Below are 12410 nucleotides of genomic sequence, written 5' to 3'. Positions count from 1 at the left end.
CGAAAGTGTGTCCTCTGGGTGAATATCCAGGGTATTTAGAATTCGAAATGTCATTACTCTAGAGACTGCAAGGATCCAGACCATCTGCATGTTTAACTTTCAGCATGTTCATCCTGTCAACAAGATGACTTGTGGGGGATGACTAAACACAGCAACTAAGAATGTTTTTAACAAAACTAAAATTATAAACTGTGTAACAATTCAACTCAGATAAAATAGCAGTCTGTCTTTCTGCCAGTCCTGGAAGTCAGTGAGTAAGGTAGAGTCTGGTGGGATGTTAATTCCCCAGGAAGGTGGAGAAAAGGGACAGTCCAGGCAGTAGACATCACATCTCCAAACCACCTGCTCAAGCCACTTCCCAAGACAGCGCAGCCCGTGTCAGTTCTTGTGAGATGCCCTTCAACCTCAGGCAGAGGGCAGGGTCGCGGATCCTGGAAGACTGAAGGAACCTGGTGAGGCTCTCCCAGAAAATTAACCTAGACCATAAAGTTTGCCTACAAGTTTAGGGAGTTAATGGTCTGCTTGGCTTCATCAATGTCTAGTTGAGAACTGTCTGCTTTTCTAGAGTTGAGGTCACATTCCTTTTTCGTTAAATGCAGTAAAATTGAGACAACTTTTTAAAATCACGTAATCAAATTTCACATCACTAAAGGCTGTTAAACTACTTGCCGTGTGCTGAGAGATGGAGACACCTGACAGACCAGGCAGCCTGGCTGGGCAGCGGTGGGGGTTTGAAGATTTCCTCTGCTCCAGTCCTGCTCCGCTCCTCTCTAGCTGTGTGTCTCTGGGCTGTTTTCTCATCTCTGGCCTCTGTGTTCTCGTCTGGCGAGGGTGGCAGTGGTGCTGCCTCACAGCAGGTGAGAAGTCAGGGGAGTCACGTCCAGTGCTGCCTTCGTGATGATCAGGTCTGCTCCTGACTGCAAATCTAACGAAGCCCATGGCCAGGCGTGAACAGTGGATCGCTCTGCCTGTGCATGTTCTGTGATGAGACAGACTTTAACATGAGCAACAGAGCACTCTGTTCTTTATCTTCCTGTCTTTGTGCTCACACGCTCACTCATAAACACATACACGTGTGAGTTTAGATTTTCTCTTGGATCCAAGGAATCTACCTGGAATTTCAAATAGCTACGGTTTTATTTAGCTTTACTTAATTCTAGTTTTATTATGTTATCAGAGAGTTTGGCCTATCAGATCTCTACTTTGAAATGGGTTAAATGTACCTTTGCGGCCGTTTTCATAATGGATTTTTGTAAATATTTTATTGACACATGAAAAAATCAGATTCTCTGTTTGAAGGATGTGATGTTTTCTGCTTGTCCATAAAGCGGGGTTTGGTGGTTATATTATTGAATTCTTCTCCATCCTTCCTTGTTTAGAATTGTCAACTTTGAAGAGATATATAAAAATCTCCTACAACATTTTTATTTCTAACAAATTTTCATTAAATTTCCAACAGATTTTGCTTTATATATGTATCTAAATAGAGGCTACTGCCTGGTTTTATTTCTTTGTAAATTGTCTTTTGCCCTTTCATCTTAATTACCATTTTAACTTAAAATTTCAGTTTGTCACCTGTTAACACTTCCACTCTTGTTTTCTTGGTGTTTGCGTGTAACAGTGTGGTAGTCTTCCTGCTGGGTGCCCATCCATTATCCGGTCCTCCGTGGGTAACTGGCTAAGCCATCCGTGCTAACCCTGAACCCTCTGCTAGGGGTTTAGTTGTTTTTTTAAAGGATTTTTTTGCATGATATTAGAAAACTGTAGTTTATGTTGATGACAGGAGGGGCAGTTAGGAAAACTTATGCCCTAGGACACTCATTCCACATTGGCGAAGGAAATCCACCAAAAGCAGAGTTCTCAAACTTGGTCTTAGGGATCCTTTTTACTCTTCAAGATTAGTGAAGACCCCAAAGAGATTTCACTTATGTGAGTTATATCTATTAATATTTATCATAGAGAAATTTAAAAATAGACAGTGGCGTTTTTCACACCTTTGCAAATCTTTTTGCTGTCTGCTGTAATAGAGGACAGCCGAATTCTCAGGTCTGGTCCTGAATTCGGTCTGCTACAATAGCACATGTCATGTGGCCTCTGGAATACTCCATTGCACACTCATGAGAGCGTGAGAATGAGAGGGAAAATAACATGAATGATACTGTGGAAGTAATTTTGACCTTGGGGACCCTAAGGAGTCCCTGGACAACACTTTGAGAACTACTGCATTGGGGTAGCAGTCTGCCCCTCACTTCTCCTGGTGGTGAGAGTAGGGCTGTGCAATGCTCCTCTTTTTTTCTCTCATTTTTCTTTGAGGAATAGAAGAAAAATGGATTTGCATATTCAGGTCTGTTTCTCTTGGGTCCTAAGTATTACAGCAGCAAGAAGCCCATTTGGAAGGTTTTGTTTATTAAACGAGCCCCGTGGCTCGGCGGCTGAGCCTCTCTTGGGTCAGAACCAGGAAGCCCATTGTGGCTACATATCCAAGTCACATCCCAGTCCCGCTTTTATCAGCAGTAATAAAGCTGATCTCTTAATCCTAGTCAGCCTGAATTCTTTGTCTCCAATTTGGTTCTAATTCAGGCAGGAGAAATAGATATTCTCACCATTAAAGTGGTGCTGATGGTGATGATGGTCAGACAAGAAAGACATCTGATAATAATACTTAGCTAATTTGAAAAGATTGACACTGCTGCCATGGCTTCTCAGGTGTGTTCAGTATGACCTAGTCTGACTTCCAGCCTAGGCCCTAAAGTGCTGTGTTTCTGTAATCACTGCGATATGGGACATTTTTTATGTAAATATATCAGAAGTTGCAGAATAATTTTTCCCTCAAGATTATCATGGGATTGTCATATTTATAATGTTATTTTTGGACTTTTACAGTCAACATGGCTATGTGAGTATGTGAGTTAGCATTTTCTTTTCTCCTTCTGAAATCATGAAAGGTGGCAAGGAGAATTGGAAGGAGGGGTTGAAAAATTCCTTTTCCAGAGAAATTGGAGGCAGATGTAATTCACAGATTCTCCACGTATTTACAGCTTAGCAAAAGCAGCTGTGATTGAGCAGAACTAGTACGGGAAGAAGTGAGTAGATGTGCTCATGTTGGCAGAAGGACTCAGCAGGGGCAGGTGGGCAGATCCGGAAGACGCCAGCAGATACATGCATTGTCCAAGAGAGACCTGGCCTGGACAGCAGAGCTGACAGATGCTAAATTCCTTGCTTACAAGTGAGGAGGTTACAGGGGAGAGGGCTGACCACAGAAGACTTCTGAGACCCAGCTAGACCCAGAAGTGGTCTGTGGGCCAACCCAGGAGCCATGCAGATGAGCTGTATGTGTGAAAGCCAGCTTTCCCCGCAGCGGCAGAGAGGGGCAGCATTTGGGCTCAGCAGGCTCAGGAGGCTGAGCAGCCTCCTTCAGAATAGGTGCTCTTGGAAATCGTCCCTCACTCAGAAATAAGTATTAACAGAAGGCACCTGACATAGCGTCAAGTTTACCAAGGAAAAGGTGGGAAGGAGCAACCAACCCACGGCTGCTGAGCACCAGGAAATGTCAGGGAGGCAGGATGTGGGGAGTGGGGCAGAAACCAGGGGCTGTGGATGCAGATCCCAGGGCAGGAATGCTGGGGACCAGGGGCGATGGTTTGTGCCTGCCTTCAAGGCAGCAGGAGACAGCCCTGAGAACAGAGCAGAGAACCATCGTGAAAACAAGGGGGGCTGGAAGGAGACTCGGAGAAGGCAGGCACTGGAAACGCAAGAAGGGACAGAGGCTCTAGAAGTGAGAAGAGACTCATCAAAACCCAACACTAAGAGTGAGTTTAAAGAAAATTACAGCTGCAGAGGACAGACAGTAAGAGAATATCCAGCATATCCATGACTGGAATCTTCGAAGAAGAAAGCAAAACGATGGGACCAAACAAATATTTAAAGATAACAGCCATGAAAACTTTCCTGAGGAGAAAATAGCCTTGCACCTACATTTTGAAAGGGCAAACTGTGTGCTGGGGAAACTGACCTAGATCGGTCAGTGTGTCACATCCTGCAAAGTTCTTACTCACCCAAGATGAAGTGACAAACATGCAGTCTTACAAGGAGTGGAAATCAGAGCGGCCACTCTTTTCTCCTCTTGTCCTGACACTGTATGGTGATAATCACTGTGGTTGTGTGTCCATATCAAATGGATTTGTGCTTAGCCTGTTTCCTCTTTCTTTTAAGCTGTTGCAGCTAATTGCAAAATCCCAGTTAACATCATTGAGTGGTGTCGCACAAAAGAATTACTTCAACATTTTGGATAAAATCGTTCAGAAGGGTAAGATGGTGACTGATATTTTTAACAACCTAAATCTTAATTAGAAATTTAGTGCAAGGAGATGAGATTTTTAGGAAATGTTTCCCCAGTATGTATGTTGTCAAAAACAATAATGTCAAAGAATGTGATAGTATGGAGACAGTAATATAAGTTGGTCCCTCCAATTCTTAATGTTCTGTTACTGTTGTTTACATTTTTTAAAGTTGCTTTTGCATACAAAGGAATGTGTTATAATAAGAAAGATAATTAATCTCTGAGTTTTAAAAAGATATTCTACCTTTTCATGGTTAGTCATTCCCAGTCACGTCAGCTATATAGTTGTTTCCATAATTGGCAGGCTGTGACTTAGTCACTCAGGTGTCAAACAAGCCTATAATTTTCTTTTTAATTTGATGGTTGTCTTGATTAATTAGTGGCTAATAATAAATGGAACTTTAAATTTCACACCATGAGTTTATGCGTGATATGAATTTTACTATATGTATAAACCATTTTTAAATATCAATTCTCTTTATGATAAGTATAAAAGAAAATAGAGACTGATAATTTTAAAGGCAAAATTGTAGACTCAACTGAAAATATGCTATCAGGCAATATTTTAAAGTTTTTTTAATCTCATCATACTTGTGATAGCTCAGAAATGATGCCACTTTGGGGTTGCAGTGAAATTAGTCATTGTTTTTTATGGTGTTAAAATACACAACATAAAATTTACTGTTTTAACCATTTTTAAGTGTACAGTTCTGTGGCATAAAATACATTCACACTGTTGTACACCCATCACCCCCATCCATGTCCAGAACTTTTCCATCTTCCCAAACTGAAACTCTATCCCCAGTCAATACTCCACATTCCCTCCCCCAGCTCCTGGCGCCCACCATCTACCTCCTGTCTTGGATTTGACTCCTCTAGGTCCCTCATACAAGTGGAATCTACAGTATTTGTCCTTTTGTGGTGGCTTATTTCACTTAGCATAGCGTCCTCGGGGTTCATCCATGTTGTAGCATATCAAAATTTCCTTCCTTTTTAATGCTGAATAATATTCCATCATGTGTACCATACATGCCACACTTTGTTGATTTGTGTTTGTCGATAGACTCTGGGGCAGTGAAACGAGATCGTTTTTCACAGTGGCAGTGAACTGTATCAATCTGTAGTTTTGTTTTTGTTTATTCCAGTTCTTGATGACCACCAAAATCCTCGCCTAATCAAAAATCTTCTCCAAGACCTGAGCTCTACCCTGTGCATTCTGATTAGAGGAGAAGGGAAGTCCGTATTGGTGGGAAATATAAATATCTGGATTTGCCGACTAGAAACTATTCTCACCTGGCAACAGCAGTTACAGAATCTTCAGATGACCAAGGTATGAATTTCTGGGCCTAAAAATGATTACTCTGTTTTTATATTACAGAAGTCATTAACTCTTCTAAGTGTACGTGAAAGAGTCTTAACAGCTTTTTGAAAGACTTTTTTTCTTTACCTTTTCATAAGTATTCCTTCAATTGTTTTAAGATGTGTTAGGATCAAAAGACCTTGTAATGGCTTACAGACAGTGGGAACAGTAATCATTAAGAAAGAGCTGATCATGTGGGTGATGAAGTGGTGAGTTAATTTACCTCTCAAGGAAATTGTGTTTCCGGCTGAAACAACGTTCAGTGAATTAAGGCTTTTGTGTTGCCAGCAGCTGTCCACCGTGCAGGGTTGGGGCTGCTTCTCCTCTTGCGTGCTGTCTTCTGTGTGTGTTGTGTGTACTGTGTATTGATGGTTCTTTGACAAAGTGAACATGGGGAAAAGAAGGTGCAAATCATGTCACTCGCTCTGATGTTTTTTGTTTATTCTGATAACTAGTTCCAACAAGAAAATGTTAACACCATGGACTACAGGAAGTGTCTTAGGTGTGTTTTATTTATCTCTTGTACTCTGTAAGAGAAAGAACAGATGGGATACGCATCTCTGTGGCCTGAGGGATAAACCGTTCCACAGATTCACTGCTGTAGAGGCTCATCACTGCCCCAGGCTCCACAGGAATGCCGTCATTTTCAGAAGTGTATTTGCCATCTAAATATGAGACTTACATAATAAGGATGGATTCCCTGATGTGGATCTGAAGCTGAAGTGAATACATGAACATTCAGTGTCATAAGAGCTAAGCAGACTCGTTGGAAGCATGCCTCAGATGTGACCCCACTGTGCTCCAGGCTCTCTGTGGTCCAGCTCTGCCCACCTGTCTCACCTCATTCCCACGGGTAAGGGGCTGTGTTATCAGGGTCTGTCTGTAAGACACACAGCATGGTTTGCTGTGGAGCCTTGACGTAAGGGCTCCAGGCCTGTTTGTCCCTCGTGCAGCCACCTCATGAGGCAACACCACCTCAGCTAGTGAACTCTGGGAACTGCAGTCTGTGGTGGTCAGCAGTGGGGTTCAGTGCTCAGGACCCCTGAGGAAGGGGATGCTTGGCTGGGAAGTTCCAGCAGGGCCAGCTGCTGGACATCACTCAGAGAGAAATGTGGGTGAAGGACAGCCTTAGCCCAGTCAGGAGGGCCCATGCCTGTCACTGCGGGAGAGGAGGGAGGAGGCCAGGGAAATCCTTCATCCTCTCCCTGGTGGGCTGGCAGAGCAGGCAGGCATCGGTATGTCATCACCCTCCTTTCAGATTTTCCTTTCCCCTGACACTGACTTGGAAGAGCGGCAAAGAGAGGTGTGATGGGAACTGTGTGCGCCCAGCTGCCCTGCCAGGGTGGCCGAGAGCCACACTAAGGAGACAGTGCACACCCCAACCCTGGTGCTCGAGGTCAGTGCTCTGCCTCAGCTAGAGACGCCTCGTGTCACATGCTGTCACTTCAATCAAGTGGGAGAAACAAGGCGCAGAAACGAAAAGTAAGGATATCCTTGAACCGAGGTAAAGAAAGCACAGATGACAGTGCAGAGCACAGGTTATGTCCTGTCTGGACCTGGAGGCAACCCCTGCCCTGGCGGCTGGGTGCTGGCGTCTTCCAGTGACTCCCTCAGCCCCTCGCAGACCCCCGTCCATGTGCTCAGCATGGGGCAGGCAGTGGGCCTCTGTGGTGAGCTGGGTGTTCCGCCCCGTGCGGCTCAGCAGCAACAGTGCAAGTCGGTCAGCCCCACCTTCCTCGGAGGGTTGTTGGGACACAGCATCCAGTAATGCGGCTGCGTTTGTAGGTGTCGGATGCATCAGCCACACTGGGCTGAGGTGCCTCTGGCTGGTGGCAAGTTGCTGCCTGGTGTTGATTCACAGCCCATTTTAAGGGGACACGAGTGGTGGGAGGGTAGGGGAGGAACCGCCCAGAGCTCCCAGCTCGCCAACAGCAGAAGCCAAGAGACTGAGTGGAGTTGAGATCAGCTCAGCCTCATGGGACGCAGTTGCCAGTTTGCTGTGTGAGCCAGCGCTTGCCTTTCTTCTGCATTTTCCTGACAAAAGACAGCTTGATACTCTGAGAAATAAGTAGAAGGCTCACATAGTGTTGAAAGGTTTCCAAGAACATCTGAAAGGCTGTTTGTCATCTTCTTCTGTCACTTGATTGACTCTGAGACTGACGGATTCACTCACACCCGGGGGTGACTTTCTTACATGCTTCTGGGAAGTAAAATCCGTCACTGCCCATTAGGAAGGCTCCACCGCCTGATAGAGTGACCAGGTGGAGCGGCAGACAGAAGCTGTCTGTCGCATCAAGCTTCTACCTTCTCTTTTTAAAACATTTCTTCGGAAAATAGATGACCGTTTTCCTTTAATTTCTTGGTGGCTTATTAGAAATAAAATTATGATTTACTGTGTGCCATCAGACTGCTGGGTTTAAAATAGCTTTAAGCTGTACATGAAAGTTAGACTCCGCTTGTCTTCTGTGGCATCGGGGATGTCTTGGCCATGCAAGGAGACTGCGCAGCTTTCTCCTGTGACCGACTGGCATCACCCTGTGAACCTGGCGGTTCCTGAAGTTGCAGGTCATCAGCGTTCCTTCCCATCAAGAGTCTCTGCAGTGAAGAGACCGAAGAACGACCTCACATCCGGTCAGAAGTGCACAGGGTGTGGCCACAGGGGGCGGAGCAACGACAGCAGAAGGTAGAAGCAGATAATTTTGTGTCGACGTCTCCAAGGATCTTCGTAGAGTCTTCTGGCTGGATTAAGCAGCCTCATTTTTATGACTTAATCTTATAAAAAGACTGGTTTTTAATCCAAAACAAGTGCCAGTGCTTCACTGAGCCGTGGGGGCCCTGGCACATGGGTGCCGGTGGGCAGCTCAGGAACAGCCCAGCAGCCCCGGTGTGGGAGGTCATGGCCACGGCAGGTGGTGAGTCTCGGCCTGCTGTGTGTCGTTGAGATGTCATCTCGTGAGCAGTGTGCGCCTGGAAAAGACACCACAGACCTCTGCTTTGCTCCTCAGACAGATGTGCTGTGCTTTCTGAGCTGCACTTGAAGGCTCGGTGGTGCTGGTGAAGCTGAAGTGCTGTCACGTTTACATCTTCTGGTCTCTTCTCGGTGACCCTACCTGTGACCTCCCTCAGTAAGCACTTACTAGACACCTGCTGTATGCCAGGACCATCATGGGGTGGGGGCATGGCAGCCAGTAGACATGGCTTTAGTCCAGGGCCTGCGTGCCTGGGGAGTTGTTCGTGAAACACACCCTGGTGATCAGTGGGGGTTGGTATACAGCAGACACCCACACAGAGCGTCATTTCATGAAGGCCACCACCTTGTGGGGTGCTTAAAGAGTAGAAATTATCCAGGTGGTGGTGTGCTGGTCAGTGCTCAACAGCTGGCTTTCAGGGGCAAAAGCCCTGTTGGTAGCATTTGTCAGTTTCTCACCTGGCTGATTTCAGGCCACCAGCAAGTCATCTGGCTCACAGAATTCCTGAAAGTTGCAGAATTGATTTCCTCAAGCCAGTATGGCTCGGCTCCAGCACACCACTGCGAAACCAGGGGCCACAGGGGCCTTCGGGCAAAGAGCTGCACGGCCAGAGGCGTGGGAGCCTGCATTCAGGGGCAGTCACAGGTGCTCCAGGTGCCCAAGGTGCTTGGAAGAAGGCGTGAGAGATGAGGCACGGGAGAACTCAAGGCCAGATCGTAGGGTAGACTGCAGCCTCTGGGTGTGCGTGAGGGAGTCTTGGCTGTTTCCAGTGCGAGGACATCGAGATGTCTGCGTTTGAGGGAGCCCCTCTGGTACCAGCAAGGGGCTGAGCCTGGGGGAAGCAGACCCCATGACATCGTACAGCTCAATGGTGGTGAGCACTCCCTGAGGAAGTGACAGGTACGACGTAGGAGATGCATCAGGGAAAGACTGGGCTGTGTGTGGTGCCTTCCTCCAAGTGGGCATGAGGGGAGGAACAGGGGTGGCCTCCGTGGTGGGGTGGGCGCACCGCAGAGGAGGCTGAGCAGAGGGGCAGGCTCAAGCCGGGCAGTCTACTTCCTGTCACCGGTTTTCACGTGGAGCTGTGACCTCAACCCATGGGGTTCAAGCAGAGATGATTCAAGTTTCTCTTGGCCAGCGTGCTTCCACAGGGAGCGGGAGTCCCCTCTCTGGATGCAGGAAGTGAGATGGCCCAGAGCAGGAGAGGGGAGCCTCTGTCCCTGTGCATGTCCATGCTGTCACGAGTCCACGATGGTGACACGCTTAGCTCACCAGGAGCAGCTGAGCTAAAATGCAGTGTGGTCCAACATAGAAGACTTTGCTGCCACTTCACATTCGAATGGAAGATAGCGTTTAGATGAAAAATATTGGCATTTCTGTTGTCCTCGCTTGTTTATAGTCATAACAGGGCTGTAAATCTGGACCCTTCCAGAAAACCAGATGCCAAGTTTTCACACTGCAATCTGTAATGCTTCGCCCATCCAGGATTTGTTTCAGCCACATCGTACCACCTGAGCCCTGCCATATTAGCAGCAGATAGTATGACATCCTGTCTGACACAGAACTTTCAGGAGAATGAAGCCCCTGTTCAGAACAAGACTCAATTCATGTACTCGTGTTAAGACTAGTAGTTGGGGATAGACTCACACATATGATCTTTCATATTACGCTGCCACGTATAGACAGTAGGAAGGGGAGGACTGGCTGAATCTCGACTCAGCCGTGCTTAGTCCGTGGTGACTTGTCATCTGTTTGTGCCTCAGAGGACATCTGGTTGCCGCGGGCACCCGTGCCGTCCTGGGGCACAGGGGCCGCCCGAGCAAGGTTCCCATCCGGGTGGTGGCAGAGGCACCTTGTGTGATGGCGTGAAAGTGAAGCGACACACGTGACGGACACCACGCGGTTCCGTCCAGGGCGTTAGGCTGTCCTGTGGACTGGAGCGCAGAGGCCCGTGGTGCCCAGCAGCAGCGGATGCCCGCACGTGGGGTTGGGGTGGCTCGGCAGCGTCCTGCCTCGAGTCGCCCGTGCGGAAGGATGCCCATCGAGGGCCTCCGGCTGGAGTATTTCTGAGTACCGGGAGCCATTCACAGCTGCGCGGCGGCAGGACGAGGAGGGAGGGACGGAGAAGGGCCTCTCACCACGCCCTCCACGGACGGCAGGTGGTTCCTGGGACCAGACTCGGGAAATTAGTTCGTCCGTTGCATGCTGGGTACTGGGGTCGTGGGAGGCAGCCGGCCGGGCGCGGGGGTTACCAGCGGCAGACAGAAGCCGTTCCCCCACCCAGCAGGAGCGGGCTGCGGCTCCAGCGGGCGTCCGTGCACAGGCGTCAGACCCTCCCTCCGCCAGAACGTCCCGCCCAGCCGGTTAGCCCGTGTGTCCCTCCGTTGGAGGCACTGCTGGTGCGAGTTTGCGATGCGCTGGGGGACTGAGGGCTCACGGGGTGAGCACAGAGCGGGTCCGGGCTGGGATCCCAGGCCGCCTCCGGGCCACCACGGCACCAGCAGCCTTTCCTTGGACGTGCCTGTGCGCTGCGGCACCCACCCGGTCGGCCCCCAGGGATGGGCACGCCGCATCCACGCCGGCGGGTGCTGGCGAGGATGGACGGCACAGAGGTTCAGCCTCGGTGAGATGTCGCCCTCCCAACGCCGAGCCCAAAGCGCTGGACCTTCAACACACCCGCGCCTGCACTCTCCGGGCCTTGGGCCACGCCGGGCGCAGACGGGGCGGGCGTGCTGACGCCGGCCCCCGGGAGGCGCTCGCTCCGCTCCTCCATCGCGCCTTCTCAGGGCCCGCCGTGTTCCAGGCGTGTCTTCTCAGTGTGGTCATCCTACAGGTCAGTGAGCCTCGCAGGAGTGCAGCGTCCTGGAGGAGCCGTCGGTTCTGCCCCTCTTTGCGCTGCGGCCATCACTGGACAGCCCCGCGCTGGCGGCCTGGCGCGGCCGGGGTCGTGGGTGCGGGCGCTCGGCCGTGCAGCGTGGGTGCAGCCCGGCTCGGCCTGCGTCTCCTTCGTGCGGCCACGGTTCGGAGCGTTTGTCCTCGCCTGGCCTCCCGGGCTCCGTGTGGCTCAGTGCCGCTGAGCCCCGGGCGTCGTGCGCTTGGTGAAACGCCTCCGTGTTCTCCTTCCAGCACGTGGACAGCGGCCTCACGCTCAGCGACCTTCCTCTGCACGTGCTGAGCAACATCCTGCACAGACTCTCGGACGGGTGGGACGTCGTCACTCTGGGCCAGGTGACCCCAGCGCTGTCCGTGCTCAGCGAAGACAGGCAGCTGTGGAGGAAGCTGTGCCTGTACCACTTTGCCGACAAGCAGGTGAGTGCGGGGCAGAGACCCCGGGCTCGTGGCGCTCTTGGCGCAGGCCGGCCTGCGTACTGTGCCTGCGTGCCCTTCAGGTACTTTTGTTTTTGGTGTACTTTTTAAAGAATTAAGAATAATCAGGATTATTAAAATCACTTATGGTTTCTCTTCTATAGCTTATAAGTTTATTTTTCATTTTCAAAAAAACACAGTGATTCTAAAAACAACCTAAAACAAAACAACAGAACAAGAGCTGAGTTCTTCTTCACCTCTGTCAATAGCAAGATGTTTCGAGGTTACTGGTTTATTGTCTTTTTTCCTTCACTTGGTGACTCAAATTCCAGTTCTGCCTTTTATGGTGCTGCATACCCTGTAAGCGTCATGTTCCTTCTAGTTTCGGTTATCAGTGGGCAGTGCACCGCTCCTCAGTGTCCACAGAACATGCTCC

General features: G+C 49.3%; 1 protein-coding gene across 8 annotated transcripts in view; it reads left to right on the top strand.

The window, feature by feature from the left end:
- FBXO25 (F-box protein 25) overlaps positions 1 to 12410 on the top strand; it is a 63367-nt gene that overhangs the window by 41319 nt on the left and 9638 nt on the right. For all 8 annotated transcript variants that reach the window (XM_014867389.3, XM_070500100.1, XM_070500099.1 and 5 more), the window contains exons 6-8: positions 4213 to 4306; positions 5485 to 5669; positions 11795 to 11977. In XM_014867389.3, coding sequence (XP_014722875.1) covers positions 4213 to 4306; positions 5485 to 5669; positions 11795 to 11977 — 462 coding nt within the window. The remainder of the gene's footprint in view (positions 1 to 4212; positions 4307 to 5484; positions 5670 to 11794; positions 11978 to 12410) is intronic.

Source organism: Equus asinus, chromosome 27 (genome assembly GCF_041296235.1).
Source record: "Equus asinus isolate D_3611 breed Donkey chromosome 27, EquAss-T2T_v2, whole genome shotgun sequence".
NCBI lineage: Eukaryota > Metazoa > Chordata > Mammalia > Perissodactyla > Equidae > Equus > Equus asinus.
Note: the sequence above shows the minus strand (reverse complement) of the source record. Positions and strands in the feature narration are given on the sequence as shown.